Source organism: Talpa occidentalis, unplaced genomic scaffold, assembly GCF_014898055.3.
Source record: "Talpa occidentalis isolate TD23 unplaced genomic scaffold, MPIMG_talOcc4v2.1 talOcc4.8, whole genome shotgun sequence".
Lineage (NCBI taxonomy): Eukaryota > Metazoa > Chordata > Mammalia > Eulipotyphla > Talpidae > Talpa > Talpa occidentalis.
Window position 1 is genome coordinate 80,212,600 of NW_023605194.1, and position 23,155 is coordinate 80,235,754.

At 36.0% G+C, this 23,155-nt stretch overlaps 1 protein-coding gene across 6 annotated transcripts in view; it reads left to right on the forward strand.

Moving 5' to 3' along the window:
* The window catches only part of DENND1B (DENN domain containing 1B), a 220,084-nt gene extending 209,894 nt beyond the window's left edge, over positions 1-10,190 (forward strand). For 5 of the 6 annotated variants that reach the window (XM_037496569.2, XM_054690298.1, XM_037496570.2 and 2 more), the window contains 3 exons: positions 1,024-1,106; positions 1,952-2,168; positions 3,932-10,190. In XM_037496569.2, the coding sequence (XP_037352466.1) occupies positions 1,024-1,106; positions 1,952-2,168; positions 3,932-4,471 (840 nt within the window). In that variant the 3' untranslated portion in view covers positions 4,472-10,190. The remainder of the gene's footprint in view (positions 1-1,023; positions 1,107-1,951; positions 2,169-3,931) is intronic. The other variant, XM_054690299.1, reaches the window with a different exon arrangement.
* Positions 10,191-23,155: the final 12,965 nt, after the last annotated feature.

Below are 23,155 nucleotides of genomic sequence, written 5' to 3' on the forward strand. Positions count from 1 at the left end.
TTGAGAGAAATACCAACCCAATGCAGTGTTAACCTTGTTGGGATACTGGTCCAAATAAGTGAACTGAAATATATTTGGGGTAATAGCGGCATGTGAATATGGCCTGAGCACAGAAGAAACTAAAAAATAGTTGTTGATTTGTTAGCTATGATGATATTTTGGTTGTATTAAAAAATGTGTTTGATAAAGATACATAATAAAGTACTTACAGGTGAGAGATGATAGTTTGTCTAAGACTTCCTTCAAAACCTTGCTATTCAGTGTGTGACCGCCAGCATTAACCTCACCTAAGAGCTTGTTAGAAATACAGAAACTCAGTTCCAGCTGCAGAACCACTTTTGAATGAGACTCTACATTTGTATTTATATGGTCATTAAGATTTGAGAAAGCACTCCTTTAAAAATTTAGGGTGCGCTGTGAGGCTATACACAGCCTCTGCAGTGCTGGTTCGATCCCCACCTGCCTCAGAGCAACCCACATGGCAAGCAGACCTCTCCTGTCTCATCCGCTGCTCCCCTCACCAGTGTATTTCGTCAGTCTGCCTGTTCTGTTCCCCTCTCTGTCTCTGGTGAATCCTCTCACCCTCCCACGCCTCTGGCCTGTACCCCGGTTCTTATATAAATAAACAAACAAACAAATAAATAAAAATAAAAATTTAGGGGTGAGGGATAGTGTAGGTGGGGTATAAGAGAAACATGGTTGGCAAATATTGATTATTACTGAAATTGGAGATTTTGGGGTATATGTGGATAAGCATGGACATTTGATTGGTTTTAAGTCGAGTATCCCTAAATCAGGAACTGAAAGTGTGTGATTGGACCATTGTTTGTATATATCCAGTGATTTGTTTTTAATATGAGGCACTAGTAAGTGTTGAGATAAATATTACCTGACTACTTCCCCTTCTTTCTTGAATGCGTATTTCTTTTAAAATTGTTCCTTATTAAATCAAATTGTCCTTTTATAATTTATAAAGAAAACTTAAACTGCCAGTGCCAATTTGTTGTCAATTCCTCTCCCTAGGCTCGCTTAAAAAAACCGCTTAAGAGTCTGGATGGTGTTCTATATGATGATGATGATGACGACGCCATTGAAAGAGCAAGCAAGTAAGTAATGGATTTTGATGTCATATAAACAGTGTGGCTTAATAGTAGAAGTTTTAGGTTACAAAAACTATTTTCAAAGAGTGTGCACACTCAGATATAGATTTTGTTCCTGTGCAATATTTGCAAAAGCAATCGATGCTCATTAGAGTATCATAGAGGGAAAGCAAAAAATAACCTGAAATAGTCCAAAAATATCTGGAATAATATTAAAGAACCCACCCTAGATTAGACTCCTACCCTCTTACTGGAGAGGGACAGGTTAAATATCAGGAGCAGTGATAATAATCAGTTGAAACCAGTGGAATCAGGAAGATGGGGAGGGACTTGAGTTTATAGTGATATCAAAAAAAAAATACAGTTAAAAAATAATTGTTAAGTACAGTAAATGGACTAATAGTATACATTTAACTTTTCAGCAATTTTATGACAAAATGGGCATTCTTTTCTCTACTTTTGTCTATATAAAGGAGTATGCATTATTTTTTAAAATAAAAGGAAAACCATCTGAAAATACTGAACTTGGGCTATAGCAAACTTTTCAAGTATTCTATCTTATAAGGATAATGTCCCAAATCACACAAATTTAGGCTGTGAAAAGCTCTGCTTCTGCTTCCAGATTGATTGCATACCAAAAACTGTTTTGTTTATTCTTAACAAAGCTCTGAATTTACAGTATTTGAAACAGGATATATTACTATGAAGAATTTGTCCATGAACCAATTATTAATTTTGTCATTGTTCCACTGAAATATCACTTTGGATATGACTCTTATTAATTAAATGTAAGTGGTGACAGGTTGCTTATATGCAGCATTTGTGGCTATATAACTACTATTTTTCTTCAGGTTGTCTTCTGAAGATGGTGAAGAAACTTCTACTTATTTTTATGAAAGTGATGACTCTGTTGAAACAAAAGTAAAGACTCCTTACTCAGGTGAAATGGACTTATTAGGAGAGATCCTTGATACATTGAGCACACATAGCTCAGATCAGGGAAAGCTGGCAGCAGCAAAGAGCTTGGATTTCTTTAGATCAATGGATGATATAGATTACAAGCCTACGGTTAGTTGATTTTTATCTTATAAAATAAAATGAAAACATTTAATGCAATGAGGTCATTCTTACCCTTGCTGTGATTGCCTGCTCTTACACCCTTGGTTGGTAGGGCATTTAATAAGTATCAAAACCTCAAAGTGATAATACTTAATCCTTAAGAATTATATCTAATAACAGAATTCCAATATTTTTCCTTTTATTTATTCAGTTTTAGTGGGTATTGTGATTAACTGAAATTCTTTTGTGAAGTTATATTTTCTTGCAGTGTAAATTTATAGTTGTTTTTTCTGGAAAATTTTTTAAACAAGAAAAACAAAAACCATACGATCATATCAATAGATGCTGAGAAAGCATTCGACAAAGTCCAACATCCATTTATGATGAAGGCCCTTGAAAAAAAAAAAAAAAAAAAAAAAAAACATGATATATTCCAATGGTTTTCCTATATTTTCTGGATCTTCAAAAAATTTAATAAATATATTAAATTAATTTTCCCATTTTATTCCTTCACAAATGAATAATGCTTTAAACAGACTTGAACTAAATCTTTTAATCACATGACAGATAGAAATATGAATAATGGCAGCCCTATTTTGATTGTAAGTAATTCCAGAACCTGGTGCTGATTATATACTTAGGCTACTTTTTTAAATTATTTTTTGCTTTTTTAAAAAAAGACAAATCCTCTTTATTTTTCAGCTTTATTGAAATATAATTGACAAAATATATATATATAATTAAGGGGCACAACTTGATGCTATCATATACCTATATATTATGAGATGATTACCACAGTCAGACTAATTTATATACTTCATCACCATATAGTTATCATATTCTTTTCCTTTTTATTTTGTTAAGGTAAGAGCACTTAAGAGCTCTCATTTTAGTAAATTTCAAGTATACAATACAGTATTATCAACTGTATCACCATTCTGTATATTAGATTTCCAGAATTTATTATTACATAATTGAAACTTTGTACCCTTTAACTAACATTTCTCCATTTTCTCTTTCCCCAACTCTCCCCTTCTCCAGGCCCCCAATAACAATCATTCTACTTTATTTCTATGAATCTATTTTAGATTCTATATATAAGTGAGATCAGATGGTGTGTTTGTCTATAGGTATCTTGTTTATTTCAGACATAGCATAATACCTTCCAGGTTCATGAATCTTGTCACAAATATCAGTATTTCCTTTTTACTGCTAAATAATATTACATTCTATATCTATATGCCACATTTTCTTTATCTACTCATCTGTCAGTGGGTATTTAGGTTCTCTCCATTTTTTGACTATTATAAAGAATGCTGCAATGAACATGAGGGTGCTGTCATCTTTTTGATACTGATTTCATATCCTTTGGTTATATACACAGAAGTAGATTAGCTGGATCATATGATAGTTCTGTTATTAATTTTCTGAGGAACTGGTTTCTGTAGTGGCTGCGCCAGTTAACATTCCTTCTAACAGTGTGCCAGAATTCACATTTCTCCACACACTTACCAACACTTCCAATCTGCTATGAATTCTATAGATGATAGTTGCAAGGACATGGAAACCAACATCGGTCTCATTTTATTACTGTTAACAGAGCCATTTGCAGGTGTTCAAATTGAGTAGTAATACTGTATTTCCTCTGAGAGCAACTGCAAGTTCCCAGCCTTGAAAGATATTAATACTGATTTTTAAATATAAAAATATTGTTACTTAAGTCATGCTTTAATTTTTTCAAAGATTTCTGCATTTGGTGTTTCTTCTTTCAGAATAAATCCAATGCTCCTAGTGAGAATAATCTGGCCCTACTTTGCACTGGTTCTGGTGATCAAACAGAGTGGCATCTTGGGCAAGATGATAGTGCCCTGCATGGCAGACACCTCCCTCCATCTCCCAGGAAGCGGGTTTCCTCTGGTGGTTTGGCAGATTCCCTGTTTATGCTGAAAGAGGAAAACAGTGAAAAACACCTCAGTGCTGATGATGTGAGTAGCCCTACAGTAGTGGGACAGCCAGCTTCCAATTCAGGAGTGGATTTCCCAGAGCTGGCTTTGTCTGAAGTTTCCCAAACTGATAAAGGAAAAACAGAACAAAAGGAAACACTAAGCCAGATTTCAGATGACCTGCATATACCCAGCCTTGGGCGACGTTCATCTACTTTTGTCCCCTGGGAGAAAGAAGGACAAGAAACCACAGAGACTTCAGAAGATAGTGGACTGCTTCATGAAGTAGTGTCATTATGTCACTTAACACCTTCCTTCCAACAGGACTTAAACATTTCTGAAGAAAACACAAGTGGAAAACAAGCTTAATCAACAGTTAGGAGATGCTTGCAAGCTTCTATGAAAATGTAGGATTCTACATAATCCATATAGTAAGCAGAGTTCTTTGTAGGAATGGCAACTCTTACTACTGTTTTAACAGTTATTTTTCACTTGGAATATACATTTCTCCCACTCATTCATCTTGTGGGTATATTATTCACTGATTTTTAAATGTAAAGCTAATTATTCTACTGTGCTCTGAAATCAGATACTATTTAGTATTTCTGATGAAAATAGCTGTTGAACATATGATTTCCCAGTATTTGGTGCTTAATGCCATTCATTTAATTTAAACTATGCATATGAGACCCTTTTACATAACAAGTAACTGCTATATTAACCTGGTTGAGCATGAAATGATGACGATATCAAAGCTTGTCACAACTAGCCTAAAACTGCTGAAACTGTTGACCCACTAATTGCCTTAATTGTAAGCCTATAATAAGCATAATTAATTTATGGAATTACTGGTAAATTTTGAAAGATAACTTATAAGGGTTCTGTACAGCAATAATGCCTTTTTCTATTCATTGAATTAAGGACAGAATTCATTTTTTTTCAAAGTAAAAAGCTCTTTTATAGACACTGCAGCCATGTTTTCCAAGAAATATAAAGGTACAAATTTACTGTTCACTCAGTGAAATATATGAAGTGCTGAATTACAATGTGAAATGAATGACTTTTGTTTACAAGTGACACTTTAAGCATTTTATAATATCTGTATGCCTTTGCTATATAGGAATCCACCCCAGTAAGCCAAATGCAACAGAAACTATCTTGATAAAAAATGTTCCTTTCTCTTTTCCCTAATTCTCTATCAAAACACATCATTTTAAATTTACTTCCTATTTTAGCAGTTATAGAATTATTGAAAAATTATGAAGAAAGCAAAGAGAGTTTCCATATATTCCTGTGTACAATTTCTCCTATTATTATCTTACATTTAATATGGTAGATTCACCATGATTAATGAATCAATATTGATAGTCCATGCTTTATTCAGATTCTCTGAATTTTTCCCTAATATCATTTTTCTGTCCCAGGATCCTCCCACTCAGGACACCATTACATTTGTCTTGTTTCCTTAGATTCCCTCTTGGTTATGAAGTTTCTCATGCTTTCCTTTTTGATGACCTTGACAGTTGTGAAATGTGCTATTTGGGTATATTATAGGATATCTCTCTATTGCAATTTTTCTGGTATTTTTCTTATAATTACCCTGGGATTATGGGGTTAGGAGAGGGAGGTTATATAAGAGTCCTTTTCATCACATCACATCAAGGGCACATACAATCAATATGTGTGTGTTGATACTAACTTTGATAACCTAACTGAGGTAGTGTTGGTCAAGTTTTCCCCTGTGCATTCATTTCCCCTTCTTTGTCATATTGTGGTCTCTGGATGGAAATAACTATGTATAACCCAAACTCATGGAGTAGGGGCTTATATTTCTTCTTTTTTAGGGAAGAGTATCTATGTAAATTATTTAGAATTCTTCTGCATGGGAGATTTGTCTCTCCCTCAAAATCACTGTTGAGCTGTGAAATTCATCTGAAAAGGAATCATGCATGGTTGCTTCATGATAGGCTAGATTAACAGGCATGGTAAGAAAAAAAGTCATTATGTTTAATTTGCTATTAGCATGTTCAGTATATATACTCTATATATCTCCAATAATGATTATTTTTCAACAGTCATGGAAGTTGTTTTATTTAAAACATTGCTTAAGCAATATTTACTCAAGTCAGTCTTAAAGAAATTGACTTAGGTTTTGTTTTGTTTTTCGAAAACTACATTCCAAAATCTAAACAGATATATTTTATTTGAAAAAGTCATTCATTCATGCTTATAAAAAAGGACAAATAATGTTTTTCTTATAAAGACATACTGTATATATTAAAGGAAAAAGTATTTAATCCTTATTTTTTAACACAAAAGTAAGACTCAAGGTTATTGTCAAATTTTGCCTCTATATACTCATTGTAAAATTCCATTTTACTTAAAGTACATAATAAAAGAAGCCCGTATATTAGAAAACCTGTTTTAAATGAGAAGGAAAAATGGTCACTTTGCTTGGGAAGGATTCCTTCATAAGTTTCAAAAAGAATTTAAGGTAGCCTTTTAAAATGATTATTAGAATGAGGGTTTTTTTTTTTGTTTTATTTTTTGGTGGTTTGCATCAGAATTTGTAGTGTGAAGAATGAAATAAATGTGACTATAGCATAGGCAAAATTTAGGCTTTAGTCCATTTGTTTATTAAACATAGTCTCAGAAATGTAAATCCTTTTTCTGTGTTTTAGTCATCTCAAAAGATATTTCACTACTGTGTTTTGGAGAAATTTAGCCACTCACAATTTATGTCAACGTATTTTAAAGTCTATTTGTGCCTTATTTTAACATACAAAATCAGATTTTTATAGTCCATGTTAAAAAGAAAACAAAAAGTCTACATGTTTTTCTTGGAAAATATCCAAAAGACTAGCAGCAAGTACTGGAATTTCGAACCATTAAAATTTTGAGTATTCAAATTCTGTTCTTAAAGACCTCCCAGTATTACTGTGGACATAGGGAGAATGAAGTAAAAATAAGGTGAGTTCTGATATAAAAGTATTATTTTCAACCATGTTTATATTTTCTATCATATGTAAGCCAAATATGTGTAAATCCCCTGCTGTCTAAACATTTTTTTTTTTTTTTTCAAATAAGCAACACCTGTTCTACAACAGAATTGTCTAAATGACTAAGACTTCACTCTGGCACGTAGTCTTTTATGTGGCCTCCAAGCAGTTATGACTCTCCATGAAACTGCTCTAGCTTTTGTCCTTTTGCCCAGATACAGCATCCATAGCATTTCAGGGGGATGGAAGAGGAGAGGATGAAATTAGGAGCTATTTTTTGGTTGTGTAAGTGTTAAGTTGTATATTTTTATGGTTATTTACTTCAGTATATTTTAGAAAGGCACCGAGATAATGGCATGGTTGTTTTTCTGATTAAAAGTTAATAACTTATCCATTTAAAAAATACTTAATGATTCTTTGTACCAGTTATATGCAAGGTATGGTAACTGAGGGTGTTGGGCAATAAAAGAATTGACAATGTCCCTCCTCTGCAGGAGCTGACCAAAAGGAAATTGAATTTAAATCTCTGTTGCTAATAATAATAATGGTAATTAATAATAACAATAATAATAATATTTTGCTTAGAAATTTAGTCCAAAATTCTAACACCAAAAAAAAAAGTTTTAAAAGCTGCTTAATCTAAAATGCTGTAAGTATAGAACCATAGTACTATTTCTAATTTCATTAACTTTATTATTGTACTAAGTATAATGAAGCTGCTATCAAGATATCTACTTTAAATTAAGGACAGATTCAGAGACTCTTAAAAGCTAAGTGTTTTTTGTTTATCTGATCTCTCTCCCACTGTGCTCATTTATATAATCAGGCAGCAAAGGGCTCTCCCTGATGGGATGTTGCTCCTTTGCCATACATAGGGCCACTTTACTCAGTTGAAGATTGGGTGAAGGTGTGGATGCCTGTGATGGGAATTCAATTTTACTGTGTTTTCTTGATACCAGCATTTTCTAGAACAGTTCCCTCCCTTGCCCCTTTAAAATTAAAATTGCATTTGACAGTGCTGTTGTTAGGAGTCTATGCTAATATCCTAATAATAGAATCCAGGAATGCTAATGAATTAGTTGTTTCTTAACTAAGGTGAAGCAGACTACCGGACAAGAGGAAACAAACCCTGATTATTCTCATAATCAGTAAACCTTCACTGTCTTCTAGAAAAGCTGAATTTTCAAGAAAATATTATTTTCATTAATAAATTTTCTAATATGAATTTCATTTTGTTTAGCATAAAAGACCCTGATTATGAGTTGATATTTGCAATCAGAATATAAATTTAAGGTTGTTAAATGAATATCCCAATCTAATGCCCCCAAATCACTTCTGAATACAGGAAGTAGTTTCTACAAACTTTGTCAAACATTGTTAGTGTCTGTTCCTTAAAGCTTATTTAAGATGCAAAATTATTTTGAGAAACCATTAAACATTTTGATTTGATCAAGATAATGAATTATGTGCATATAGAAAGAAGCATATTTTATTTTGAATATGATTTTGTGCAATATTCTTTCATGAATAATTTAGTTCATATAAATAAATGCACATCTGCCTTCCTAGCAGATGCCTTAAGGTCATGTTTTTCAGTATTTGTAAAACTGTATGTAGCAATGTTCTGTGTGATTTTTAGATAAAAATATTCTTTCTATTGTTGGCAGGATAAATGTTTTTGTTTATTTAAAATAATTATGGATATTGCATTATTGTATCATAACTGCCTCAGCAACAATAAATATGCAGTAAGAAAACCTGAACCTTAGATTAATATTGACAATACTGTCACTTTAAAATAAATGTATATAGAGCAAGATGCTGATTCTATATGTGTACATTTAACAAATACTCAGTTCTGTATCACATCAATCAAAATGGCATTTGTATGGTTATGACCACATATGTGGATTATAATATCCTTTGTGATGAATCTTTGCTAGGATTTATAAAGGGCATTGCCAATACTTTTTGACTGTAAATTAAGTTAATTTTTATATAATGTACAGTTTGTTTAACCTTAGAGCGTCTATAGATTTCTACTTTTATTATACTTGAATGAGGCAGAAAAGCACTGTGGAAAATCTGTAGCTCTGGATGCATTATGCAAACATACCAAAAATAAACAAATAAAACATGGTACTGAACAGTAATGTTACCTGGATGCTTTATATCCAGAAAGCTATGGTTTTGTCAAATCATACTTTAGTTAATGAAGTAATTTAAAATATACAATATTTTATCTTAAAAGGTTGCAATCACAAATGATTACCTCTTTGATAGGATAAACCTCTAAGTTTATTGTCTGTGTTATTTCATTTCTCAGATGAGAACCTTGTTGAAGTCCCTGAACAAATCCACCCACTGGATGATTAGTACAGAATGTGATGTTTAGTACAGAAAAAAACTAGAACTCTGGGTGTGCTAAATGCACCACATATATCAAGTCACCATTCTCCAAACAGTATAACTTCCATATGGTTATTTTGAGAACCATTAGTAATCATATACCAAAAATGATTTTTTTTAATTTCTTATGATTTATAGGAATGCCTAAAAGAGCAAATAAGTATGAACTACATGAAGCCTACAACTTAAAATGTTTAAAGTTTTTTTTTTTTACTTAAATGGTATATTAAATGTTTGAAATTGAACTTTTCCCAAGCTGCTTTCTTTTGCTTTAAAGACTTTTCAAAGGGACAAATTTCAAGCTTTTTGTTAGTCATGGTGGTGACAAATAAGAACGTACCCATCATTGAGATTTGCTTCATTGTTTTTGCATCCTTGAGGCTACAGTATAAATCATCTCTTAAGTTGACTACTATTGGAAAGATGTTGTGTATAAAATTATTGTTTTTTTGGGAAATAAAAATATGCAAAAATAAACATTGGATAAACTACATATTGCCATAAAGTGCCCAACAATACAGTTGTAAAATAAAATTGGTCATAATCAAAAAAACTTTGCATGGTGGTGACTCATAATTGTTCCATTATCCCCCTCAGTGTTCTGGGTAAGTGATTCTGTCATCTCCATCTCTGAGCTTTGTAAATGCTGCAGTGTAGACTCAAGCCTAAATCTCCTTGATGCATCTGCTTGAGAAGTAGCCATTCTTTCAGCTATGGTCAATTAATTTCATTGCGATCGTTATGAGCATTATTTATTTTTAACCTGCAATTGTAAGGTAAAGTGAAAATCCATGGGCATTTTTATATCAAAATTTCTTCAGGATCTTGAAGTTATTTTGCTCTGTTTTAGTGTAAGCTGCAGTAAGTCTGCTGAAACTTGCTTTCATACAGTTTCTTCCTTTCAAGGTACATCTTTCATGATGTTTCAAATCAGTTTTATTATGATATCAACATCCAACCAAAATTCACCCATTTTGAGATTATAATTTAATGAGTTTTGACAAATGTATGCAGTCGTGTAATCACCACTATTGCAAGATTTAGAACCTCCTACTCTCCCCCACACACTGAATTTCTTTGTGCTCTTTTTATTTTTTATTTTTTTTTAATAATAGATTTTATTTTTATATTCCCCATACAATTGCAACCCCCCCATTTTGAACCCAATCCCTCCCCTCCCACCCCCCACCCCCACAAAGTGTCTCTGGCTCATAGTTTATTGTTGATTTTGATTTTCACTTTCTTATAGTTATTCATTTTCCTGGTCCCTTATTTAAGTTTTCTAGATCCCTGCTATGAGTGAGACCATCCGGTATTTTTCTTTTTCTTTCTGGCTTATTTCGCTGAGCATGATCCCTTCCAGCGCCATCCATGTTGCTGCAAATTGCATGTGTTTATCTTTTTTGAATGCTGAGTAATATTCCATGGTGTATATGTACCACATCTTCTTGATCCAGTCATCTATTTTGGGGCATTTGGGCTGTTTCCAAAGCTTAGCTATTGTAAACAGTGCTGCTATAAACATAGGGGTGCAGGTGTTCTTTGGAATTGATGTTTCTGTGTCCTTTGGGTAAATACCTAGGAGTGGAATTGCTGGATCATATGGAACCTCTATGTTTAGTAGGTCCAGAAATCTCCACACAGCTCTCCATAGTGGTTGGACCAGTTTGCACTCCCACCAGCAGCGCAGGAGAGTTCCTTTTTCTCCACAACCTCGCCAACATTTGTTGTTGATAGTTTTTTTAATATGTGCCATTCTCACTGGTGTAAGATGGTATTTCATGGTAGTTTTGATTTGCATTTCCCTGATGACAAGTGATGTTGAACATTTTTTCATATGCCTGTTGGCCATTTGCATTTCCTCTTCAGAGAAGTTTCTTTTTAGCTCTTCTGCCCATTTTTTGACTGGATTATTTTCTTTGTTGTTGCTGAGTCTCATCAGCTCTTTGCAGATTTTTGTGATCAGTCCTTTATCATTAGTGTTGGGTGCAAAAATGTTCTCCCAGTTGGTGGGGTTTCTCTTTGTTTTTGTTATTGTCTCTTTTGCTGTGCAGAAGCTCTTTAATTTGATGTAGTCCCAGCTGTTTATCTTTGCCTTCACTATCACTGCTTTGGGTGATGTGTCTGTAAAGATGTCTTTGATGTGCAAATCCCGTAGTGTTTCGCCTATATTTCCTTCTATGTATTTTATGGTTTCAGGTCTTATGTCTAGTTCTTTAATCCATTTTGAGTTGATTTTTGTGTATGGTGTGAGGTAGTGGTCAAGCTTCATTCTTTTGCATGTAGCAACCCAGTTTTCCCAGCACCATTTATTGAACAAACTTTCTTTGCTCCAATGCATAGTCTTTGCTCCTTTGTCAAAGATTAGTTGACCATAAATCTGTGGGTTTATTTCTGGATTTTCTATTCGATTCCATTGGTCTGTATGTCTGTTCTTGTTCCAATACCATGCAGTTTTGATGATTATGGCTTTGTAGTATAGTTTGAAGTCTGGGAGTGTGATGCCTCCATTCCCTTCTTTTTTTTTTCAGGAGAGCTTTGGCTATTCGGGTTTTTTTGTGATTCCATATGAATTTCATCAATAATTGTTCTATTTCTTTGAAGAATGACATTGAAATTTTGATTGGAATAGCATTGAATCTGTAGATTGCTTTTGGTAGGATGGCCATTTTAATAATGTTTATTCTTCCAATCCATGAGCAGGGGATGTATTTCTATTTCTTTGTGTCTTCTTCTATTTCTTTTAACAGTGTTTTATAGTTTTCTTTGTATAGGTGCTCTTTTGATGATGTCTCCTTCTCTTGATCCTAGTTCTTGCCCACCTTTGTGTGTTTAAACTCTATTTTGCCTTTTGAAGAATTTTATAACCTTTTTTCTTTGACTTTTTTCATTTAGCATAGTGCTATTGAGATGTATCCATGGTATTTCAAGTACAGATAGGTTGTTCATTTTTATTGCTGAATAGTATTTCATTGTGTGGCTAGGAGTGTATTTCTCCACTGACCTGTTGAAGCACATTTGACTGTTTTCAATTTAGGGATCCTTATGTATGAAACCACACTGTACCTGAAGCCATTGCCAAGACCAATGATACAAAACATTTTTCTTGCTTTCTTTTAGGGATTTTATAGATTCAGATCTTATGTTTAGAATATTTAGATCTTCAGTTTATCTTTTTCATGTGGATATTAGTTTTCCAAACACCATTTGTTGAAGAGAGCATCCTTTCCCTATTTTGTATTCTTGGCACCCTTGTCAAAGATCAGTTGACCGTATATGCATGAGCCCAAAATGGGCTTTCTACTCTGTTCCAATGGTCTATATATGTTTATGCCTGTACTATGCAGTTTTCATTACTATAACTTTGAAATATGTTTTGAAACCAGGAAATATGAGGCCTCCAGTTTGGTTCTTTTTTTCAGGATCATTTTTGGCTATTCAAGGTCCTGTACAATACCATATGAATCAATTTTAATTGTAATTAGTTTACAACATTGTGTTTTATTAAAGGTATAGGATTTCTCCATGTGTTAACATGCATTTTAACACTTTTTTTTCCTACTTTTGCAAAAAATCACTATTGTGATTTCAGCAAGGGTTGCTTTCAGCCTATAACTGGCTTGAGGAAGTATAGACATTTACTACTGAGTCTTTTAATCTGTAATTACAAATGTCTTTCCATTAATTTGTATTCTTTCCTGTTCTGAGGTTTTAGTATACAAGCCTTTCACTTGCTTGTTAAGTTATTCCTAAATATTTTATTGTTCTTGGTGATATTGTAAATGAGATTGTTTTTCTAATTCCTTTCTTTTGGAAATTATCTACCACTGAATATTTACATCAGCAATACAAAACTGAAAATAAGAGGAATGGTGTGAAACTTAGTAAAATTAAGTGTCTAGGTCTGACATGATGATGAAAATGTAAGTGAAAGAAGCACTAGTACCTGGTAACTCCTTTAAAAAGCCTAAACCCCTGTAGTCATTTCTGCAAGAAATATGGGTAAATGTTCTCAAAAGTATAGGGAAGAATTATTATATGTACTTTTAAAAGATGCACAAACCAAAGAATCATTTATTCATCTGGCTCATTCTCATTAATTGTATGAACAATGTAAAATTTATTATTCAACCATAATCATCTTCTTTACACATTGTATCCATGTATGAAGTTACAGTGTCATCAGTAAAGGCTGTTACACATTTTAAGGCTTAAATAGAAAAATATATATGAGCTCTCACATTGGTTTTTCTACACATTTATTTAATGGTTTTGAAAATGTTAGCAGAGCAGGCAAGAATTTAGAGGTCATTTAAAGCTTATTTGTACTTAAATTATTTGATAGCATCCTGGCCAAATTTGACCTCTGGCACGTTGTCAAAGAAGGTCATGGCATCTTTTTGATAATTCCGATACTCTGAACCACATAGTCAGCAATGTCGGAATTTCAACCTAATTAGTTGCATCTTATAGAGTGATTTGTCTTGGGTGCCCTTGCTTGCAGGCTAGACTTTTTTTTAACCTTTTTCATCCTTTCACATTTTAAATGCGACTACGCTAGTGTTTATATAATTGTCTTCTCCCTTCTCTCTCTTCCATCCCTTCTCACAAGAACAGTTCTTGGGGAGGTCTCTGCTCTTTTTGCTCTCAGCAGTAAAACAGTCTCCTTTCAGGATAATTGACTCCTTTCAGAAATTTCTGCATTCTGTGTTTTGTGTAATTTACACTACTACCTTTTCTCCTTCCAGGTAAGATTTCAGATGATTTGATTTCAATTAATTATGTCATACTTGGCACAAAATGTAACACATTTGGTGAGTGAACTGAATAATGCTGCTCTTTAGAATGAGTGTGAGGGAAGTATAACTATATGTACTGGTTTAAAAATCAGATTTGATTGTTCCAGATTTGTATGTTTGTGCAATTCTAAACACATACATTTTGAACAACCTCATGTAGGTTAGGAAAAGTGACAAGCCCTGAGAAGACACGGCATTTGTGAGATTACCAGCAAAAGAATGACCTGGAGACCAGGACGGGTCCCATATTTAATTGAACCACAGTGACTCGATACTAGAAAGGTATCCATACTAACACCAGCTAGTTGTTTTGCACCATGTTTTAGTTAGAAGAAGTAGCAAGAAAACACTCAAGTGGAATTTAAACTCAGAACAGAAAATATCTCTACTAAAAAGTAAATAGTGCTGAGCAACAAAAAGCTTGGTAGTGTTTCCTCTCCCAGGCCACAAAGGGCAATTGTGCTGATATAGGAGAACATTAACTGGGTCACATCACTGATGAGGGAAATATACTAAATCTGCCTGGGGATGTTTACACCAACACAGCTTTGAGCTAGACAGATTGTCACTTTCCGCATACATACCCAGCTCTCCAGTTAGTTACAAGTTCATATCTGTCCTGAATAGCAAAGCTCTTGTCTGTATCCTGAGATCGGGTCACTTTGGAAGTAGACAGAGAACTCCGTTTGAACTCTTCAAGGCAGTTCAAGTTGGGAAGCTTGTTTTAAGACAGAGCAAAGGACTCAGAGGAGAGGTAAGTGTGACAACAGGGGAGGCCTAATGAACTAATGAACTTGAAGAGAATAGCATGTTCTAGAAAGTGCTGAATGTGGCAGGAGAGGCGCTTCCTGACAACTCTGGTAGGGCAATTCTGTGAGATCCAGTTTGGCTTAAAAGAACAAAACTGATTTGTGCAGCCACTGCTGGCCTAGGGGTGCTCAATAGGGCACAGGAATATTGGCAAGCATTGGCCACCACTTGCTTCCTAAAGTTGGGCCTGCAGAGTTGGGGTACAGGAGCTGTCCCTGCTTGACAGTGCAATTAGGAGGAATTCCAGGTGGTGCTACACTGACAAGAATGAGTCACCAGTGAAAGTCAACACACCAGAGGAAACTAAGGAGACTTCATTACTTTGATGTTTTTGTTCTTTTCTACCCTTCCTCATGATCACCCTGGAGGGAGAAGGAGGTGGCGCCCTTTACCTTGTCATAAAAGGGGAGCATAGAGATAATTAATTGATATTTCACATTAAGATTTTAAAAAGCAGCTGTGCACTAACAGCATTGTAGAAAATAAAGTTTCCTAAATTATCTACGGGTCCTGAGTTAATGAGTTTTCACTAATAAGTAGATTCTGACCTGGAAAAAAGTTGCACTCAGAAATGCATTAGGAAACAGAAGTTACAACACATGCTTGGATTGGATTAAATGTAGTTGGAGAGAAAGTCTACATTTGTGATGAGGAGGTCTATTTAATTTTTTAATTGCTGCTTCAAATATTTAATGATCTCAAATATCTTTTTTTATTTAATGGTGAGGACTGATTCTGGAGAGAAAAGATACTGGCTGGAGCATAAGTATTACCCAGTACAGAGGGACAGAGAGTTAATAACTATCCTAAATGGCATCCCATGGATGCAAAGAAAAATTTTTATGTGTCAGGAGAAAATAAACTGCCTTTAAGAATGAACTTTTTATTTCTAACTTGTAAGAGTTAAAAGTACCTTGGCATCCTAAAAATCTGTTTTCACTTTGTCTACATAATTGATTAAATAGTATGAATTCTATTTAGTTTTTTGTGAGCAATGACTTCTCCAAACAGTGACTGTTTTCGACCAAATTTGTTCCTAAACACTGTCCAGTTCTACCATGAACTTTGGACTATGGAATGATCTCTGCTATCTTGAAATATTTTTGACCTAGGTTTATCATCCCTAGTTTTAATTTCTTGATCAAAAAATAGATAAAAATATTCTATGAGAAGAGACCCAATCATCCCTTTGAAAACAAACTAAGCATACTTATTAAACAAGTTTTAATATTAAGTGTGCATAAAAATGTTTATTTGTATGACATTTCTGTGTGTTTTATCATTGCCTCGTATAATAACTTGAAGGCAATGTTAAATCTACTTCAATTCTTTCAGTAGTCAAAACAATATTCATGTGAGTTGTTAGAACATCATTAAATCTAAATTGTGATTTTATCATATGTGTGTGTTTGGCCAGTTTCCTTGGGAGAAGTACTCCAATTAATTTGTATTTTATTTCAAATGATTTAAAGTGACTTCTATAAGTGATATATGACATTTATATGACATAACATTTTATTCTCTAGTTGTAAACAATCTTTCTTCATTCTTTCCCCCCTAAAAAAGTCTCCCATTTTCCTGAAGTAGAAGATCCTAAATAAGCCTGTAAAATCACCCCTAATCAGTGATTCAGGCCATTAGATGCTTCAGATGGACAGTCTGCAATTATTGCTGACTATCCTTGTCTTGTTTTAGTTTGAGACACTAAAGTCCTATTATGACAGATTCAATATTTGAACTAAAGTATTACTTGGCAGTAGAGAGATCTTGAATGGCAACCCAAAAACAATTGAGATCACTAAGTCACAGAGACCTTCTGGTTTCCCGTCCATCTAGCAGAGAATTAAATACCAATGCATTCAAAAAATAAGAGCGCTGTCCAGGGAGTTCTCTAAAATCTTGATGTCAGAGACTCAAAAACTTGGGTACTTAATACAAGAAACCTTAGGAATTAGGGTTAACTGAATTTCTCAATATGGCAAAATATTTTAAAATTAAACCTACCCTTGATGGTTAGTGTTACTTACCTTTTTGCAAAATTAAATATCCCCAAATTATTCCATTATAGAGGATTCTCTTATTTTAGAAGACAGGATTGGCCTTAAAAATAAGGTTTCTTGTTATTCCTGTAACCAGCAAGCTAACCAAGAAACTATATGGATAACTGTCCATGGATGTGAAAGACTTTGCAGCTCATGGGGGTTGGATGTGGAACAAGTCAATGAATGAATTGACCTCTTAACATGTCCAAATCTGTGCTACGAGGCTCTATCACAACAGGATTCTGCAGTGCCCATACTCTGGGGACTTTTAAAAACACATATCTGTTTCCATTCAGAATTTACCTGACTTCAGCCTCAAATGAGCTCCATGGTTGAGCCTGGAGCCTCAAACAGCAAACCATGAGCAGCTCCTAGTGGTGTTTGTTTTCAGTTGGCAGGTGTGGACTTGGAAGCAGTTTTCAAGGGGAATTTGTTGCCCAGCTTATTAGGAGACACTCTGGTTCTTAAAGCAGCTGTTCTCAGGCAGGTGCTGCAAAATACATTTGATCGCTACGGCTCCCAGGTTTCTGGACTACGTAAAGCAAAGCCTGGGTCCCAAATTATAGAAGAATGGTTTAAATTAGAAACATGCATTATTGTCATCACTATTCGATACAATGAACAGCAGTAAAAGTTGCAGAAGCAGGTTGAAATTTGAAGGTCATATTCACCCCATAATTAAGGAAAGTTTCGTGTCTTAAATCACACCCCTGTAAGAGCATAAAATCTGATGAAGTTAACTAGCTTATAATTGTCAGTTTAAGAAATAATTCTAAAAGACACAGGGAGGGGGGTGTGGAAAAAAGAAAGAAATCATCTCTGCAAAGAAACAACAAAACAATTTAATTATTATCGCCATTTGGGGAACTGAGAGACTGGAGACTGAGTCACCTCCTGGCAAAGTTGTTGGACACATGACAGGTGCAGTTCAGGTCAGTCTTACAGGTGAAGGGATTTCTTTGTCAGATTGGTCTGCTTCACAGGGGGCATGAACATAAGGGAATGGCACAGAAATAACCTTGCTTTATCAAAGGCTGCTTATTTTCCAAAATTACACCACAGGCTAGATGGGAAGGAGGATAGAGTGGTTATCCACCTGCCTCCCATGTTTTAGGCTAAACTCAGGTCACTGGGATGAGAAAGATCAGAAATTTAAACCTATTTGCCTCCAAAGATGTTAATCTGAGAATAACGATTCCTTTCAAAGTGAACCAGAACTCTTCCAATGTAACAAGTTAAATGCAGCCCAACCCTGAGCACCAGCTCAATTTAAAGACTTCATTATCATTATAATACTCATTAACATAATCTTGCTACCTTCTATATAGTTCTATATCCTTATAGGGCTAAAATTGCTCTTCAATAAAGGCAGCTAAGACTAATCAGTACTAATTAGAAAGATGGCTTTCCAAGGCCAGACTCAATGACTAGGTCATCCCCTGTCTCATAGGAGAAGACCTGCTAAACAGTGGTAATTTAAGTAAGTCAAAAAGGGCAGGTTCGACAGCTGATTTAAGTTATGGCCATTTGTCATTTCCTGCTTCTCTTTGCGCCCACTGTGACTACAGGAGCCACATGAGGCCACTCCAAGGAGCCTGCTGTCACTCTGCATCAACACACACCAGATGTGCCTTTTCCACCAGCTGCCCTCAGCCAGTTTCACCCTGAGCAGGAAGTGGGACCACTGTGTCCACTTGACTCCCCGCCCCCCATCCAAACCTGCAGACAGCTGCCCCAGCATGATGGCGACCCCAGTGCCACCCAGAACTATGTTTGGATTTAAAGGATCCTCATCCTTACTTTCCACTCTGAGGGGAATCAGGTCTATGTCATATTATTAATGTATTCATGATTGTATTATGTACTGCATAGCCTACTCCATCCCAGAGCAGCAGTTCTGGCAGCAAAGAATGAGATTCAGAGAAGGAACGTAATTTTCCCTGTTCCTTAGGTTGCCTCATTGGTGTGAACAACTGTGTCTTCATTTCTATGGCTCTATAACAAGCCACTTAAACCTGAGCCACTGCAAACCATGAGTTATGCTTTCTCGATTCAGTGGACTGGTTGGCTGTTTCCTTTGCAGATCTTTCTTGGAGACACTGTGTGCTACAAAGGGGCTGTGGGCAGGTCCGCCTGCGCTGGCTGGGCCTCTCCCTCCACACATTATGGTTTTCTTGACAGCAAGGTAGTCTCAGGGCCACCTTCCTAGAGAGGCCAAAATCTACAGGCTTCTTGCACCTTGCGGCTTTTTCAAGGAGTTCTTCTGGTAAAAGCAAGTTCCAACCAGCCCAGACTGAGGGGGAAGCAAAAAAAAAACACCACTCAGTTGGAGTGGCAACATCACTTTGCAAATGGGGGTGAGAGGGATTGTTTCAGTCCCTTTGAAACCAATCTCACACTAAGTTCAAAAACACTTGGTGCAGAAGTGGTGATGCAGCCACAGTGGTGATGCAGATACTAGACTTTTCTACTTATGGTGAGTTTTACCTTGTTAAATCAAGTGCAGTACAGGGTACAGAGGGTTAATTTTGAAGCATTCCCTCATAAGATACTGTATATTTCATTTGTTCAGAAACATAGGGATTTGGCTCACTGAAACAGTGTGTAAGTAAACACCTTAGGTGTTTGGAGTATCCACACAGAATTAATTTATTCTTCCTGCATGCACTCAGTCATGCAGACATTTGAACATGCCATCCTAGGCAGAGTCCTTAACTAGGTTCTAGAAAAAGATAAGCAGCCAGATCAAACAGGCTTCTTTTCTACACTTAAAATATTACCAGCTACAGTTACCTCTTCTTACCAGTGCTAATCCTAGTAGGACCAACTTGTCTTTTGTGACATATTTAGTTTGCAATTATTTGAACTTACTTATCTCTTTTCCCATGAAGCAAGAGCTCTTTTTGTCCTTTTCATAGAAACCTCTGTTAAGAAGTTGTAATTCTAACTCATGGTAGCACTGGTCTTGTTAGAACCTTTGTGTAATTTTCTACAGGCTTTTACTACTTTCTCTGCATTTGTACCATTGTGATGACAATGGATATATAATATTTCATCTGCAATTTTTGACTTTATATTAGTTGCTTTTTCATAAAATACTTTTCATATTAATTGTAAGGTCTGCATAATATTCTATCCAATGGATGTACAATAATATGGAACAATGAATATCTTTACATAAAAACAAATTTTATATTATTTTTTCAGGCTAGATTCCCAGAAGCGGATCTTGAACTAAAGGGAGTAAACATAAAAAAAAAAGTTGTAATTCTAATGAATATAAATATAGAAAACATATCTGGTGGCATTTTCCACGTTTAGACACCCTGAGACATCCATCTTCATGAACTTACACAGAAAGCAAGAGTGGATACTGAGGGAAGGTCAGTGATGACAGCAGTAGCTAGGCTACAGAGCTTCAACAGTGTAGCTGGAGCTTCCGGCCACAACCCACAAATATCCTGGCCATTGCGATTTTGTTGGTTGCAGGTAGAAGCAACGTTTTATGCATTCTTTGTTCATATACCCAGAAAAAATTATTGCGTTTTTGGAATGGGCTAGGCCTATTCTAGGTGGGAGATGTTATAATAAAAGAAAAAAAACAAAGTTCTTGACTTCATATAGCTTAAATTCTAGAAAAGGCAAACAGAGAGCAAGAAAAAAATATATATGTTGTTGTCCAGTAGAGATCAGTGATATGGAGAAAAATAAAGCAGAAAGATGATAAACTAGCAAGAGACAGAGAAGACCTGGATAGAAGGGTCAGAGTGGGATGGAATTGATGTCCACTGGTGAGTATTTCAAGAAAGGAATGTGTAAGGGCAAGGACTGGATACAGGGCAGGTTTTCTGATCCCATGCAGACCGGGTAAAGGAGGCGTCAGAGTCCTCAGTAGTTTTGCAGGTTTTTTTATTTGGGGTTCACCAGGCATATGGCAGGCAGGAGTGCTGGCTGGGGGGGCTGGGAGGCCTCCCAGCCCCCAGCAAGTCTTCACTCTATCTGGGCTCTCTAGTGTTCGTTCTGCTGCTTCTCCGCTTCTCTTTCGGCTTCTGCTTCGGCTTCTACTGCTGCTGCTGCTGCTGGCGTCCCCCTGTGACGCCGCCCTTAAAAAAAGCACAGTCTTAGCTCAGCTGAATCCCATCTACCTATGCCCACACCCTGTTCCAGGTGCCCGCCATCAGGCATGCATTCAGGACAAGGATCCATCATCTATCCTGATGGCGGAAGGGCAGAAAAGCCTGACATTTTCTTTACCCTACAGAATGAAAATTGGTTCGAAGGCTGCTGAGCCCAGGCAAGCAGAAAGCTGACGACCAGCACTGTGTTTCGCAGCGTGGAGGTCATGATTGACTCTGGCATGAGTCATTTCATGGAGTGGTGAGGAGAAAAGGCAAATTAATTCGAGAATAGGAAGTGAGAAAGGAGAGACAGAGAATATAGAAATCTCCTTTGTGGATATTTTTGCAGAAAAGGGTGTTAAGTAATGGGATAGTAATTGATCTTGTATGGTAGAAAATTGATGATGTGGAAGAAAGAGAGGCAGTTTCTGGAGTGATGTCCTTGAGTAGTTGAGAAGGGTGAGTTTCTCCAGAATAGGTTTAAAAATTTATGCCATTAAACATTTTGAGCAGATATCCAAAATATGTGTGTTTATATTTGTAGTGTCAGAAGGGCACAGAGCAGGTTTTCTGCGATCCAGACAGACGGATAAAGGAGGAGTCCTGGAGCCCTTGGTGGCTTTTTCAGGCTTTTAATGACCTTTCTACACCATTTGTAGTGAGGCCACCAGGTGCAAGGCAGGCATTGGGGTGGGGGGACCAGGAGGCTGGGAGGCCTCCTAGGCCCTGGTGAATCTTTATTCTTTCTGGGCTTTCCGGCGTTCTGAGGAACATACTCATGATCTCTACTGCACTCCGCTGCCACGTCCTCTGCTGCCACACTGTGGGCTCTGCTCTTAGCTCAGGTGTGCCCACTCACGCACACCCACACCACACTCTGGGTGCCACCATCAGGCACGCATGTAAGACCACAGGTGTCAACCACTGATGTTAATGGCGGGAGGGCGGAAAAAAACTGATAACTTCCATTTGCCCTACAATATTTACTTAAAGGGCCTCCCTAGTGGTGTCAGGGGTTAAAGCACAGCAATGTGACGCTATCCGCAGCCTCTGCAGCACGAGTTCAATCCATGGTGAGCCAGGGAGCTACCCACATGGCGCGCAGACCTCTCCTGCTGCCCACTTCTCCCCTCAGCAGTGTATTTCAGTCAGTCTGCCTGTTCTGCTCCCCACTCTGTCTCTGGTGAATCCTCTCACCCCCCACCCTGCAACTCTAGCCTGTACCCCAGTTTTTCTATGCATAAATACATGAATTTTTTTAAAAAATTCTATAATAATAGTCTATAATGTGCATTTCAAATACAAGTCAAATACTTTGGAGGGAAAAAAAAAAGTATGTGTACATATGAAGGAGGCCCTGCCCAGTATCTACTCTCCATACTTCATCCATAGTTTTACACATATACCTCTTGAATGGCGTAGACCTCACTTTGGGGTTCTTACCTTTTAGACAAAATCTCTGTTTGACCCTATCAAAAAGCAATTGGAATGAAATGAAAGAGCTTAGTCTCTCAGACTTAAGAATCCGAATTTTCCTTTTTTTGTTTAGAGAAATATTTTGACTTTAATCAACCCCTTTAAAGAGGAATAATGTTAAATGTAACCAGTTTGAGATGATTTAGGTAAAAGTTCTAATTGATAAGAAGTTTCTTCAATGCTGCTGAGGTTATTTTTGTCACATGTAATGCCAACAACAACAACAAAAAACTCAGAAGGAGAACAATCACATTGCAATTTTTGTTACCAGTATCGCACTTTGCTATCCTAGGCCAAGCCTGTGGCTTCTGGATTCCATGCCTGAAGGACAAAAGTTTACATCTCATCATAGGGTCGTAACTAAAACCTTTAACCCTCAGATAGGAAGAGAAACAAATGT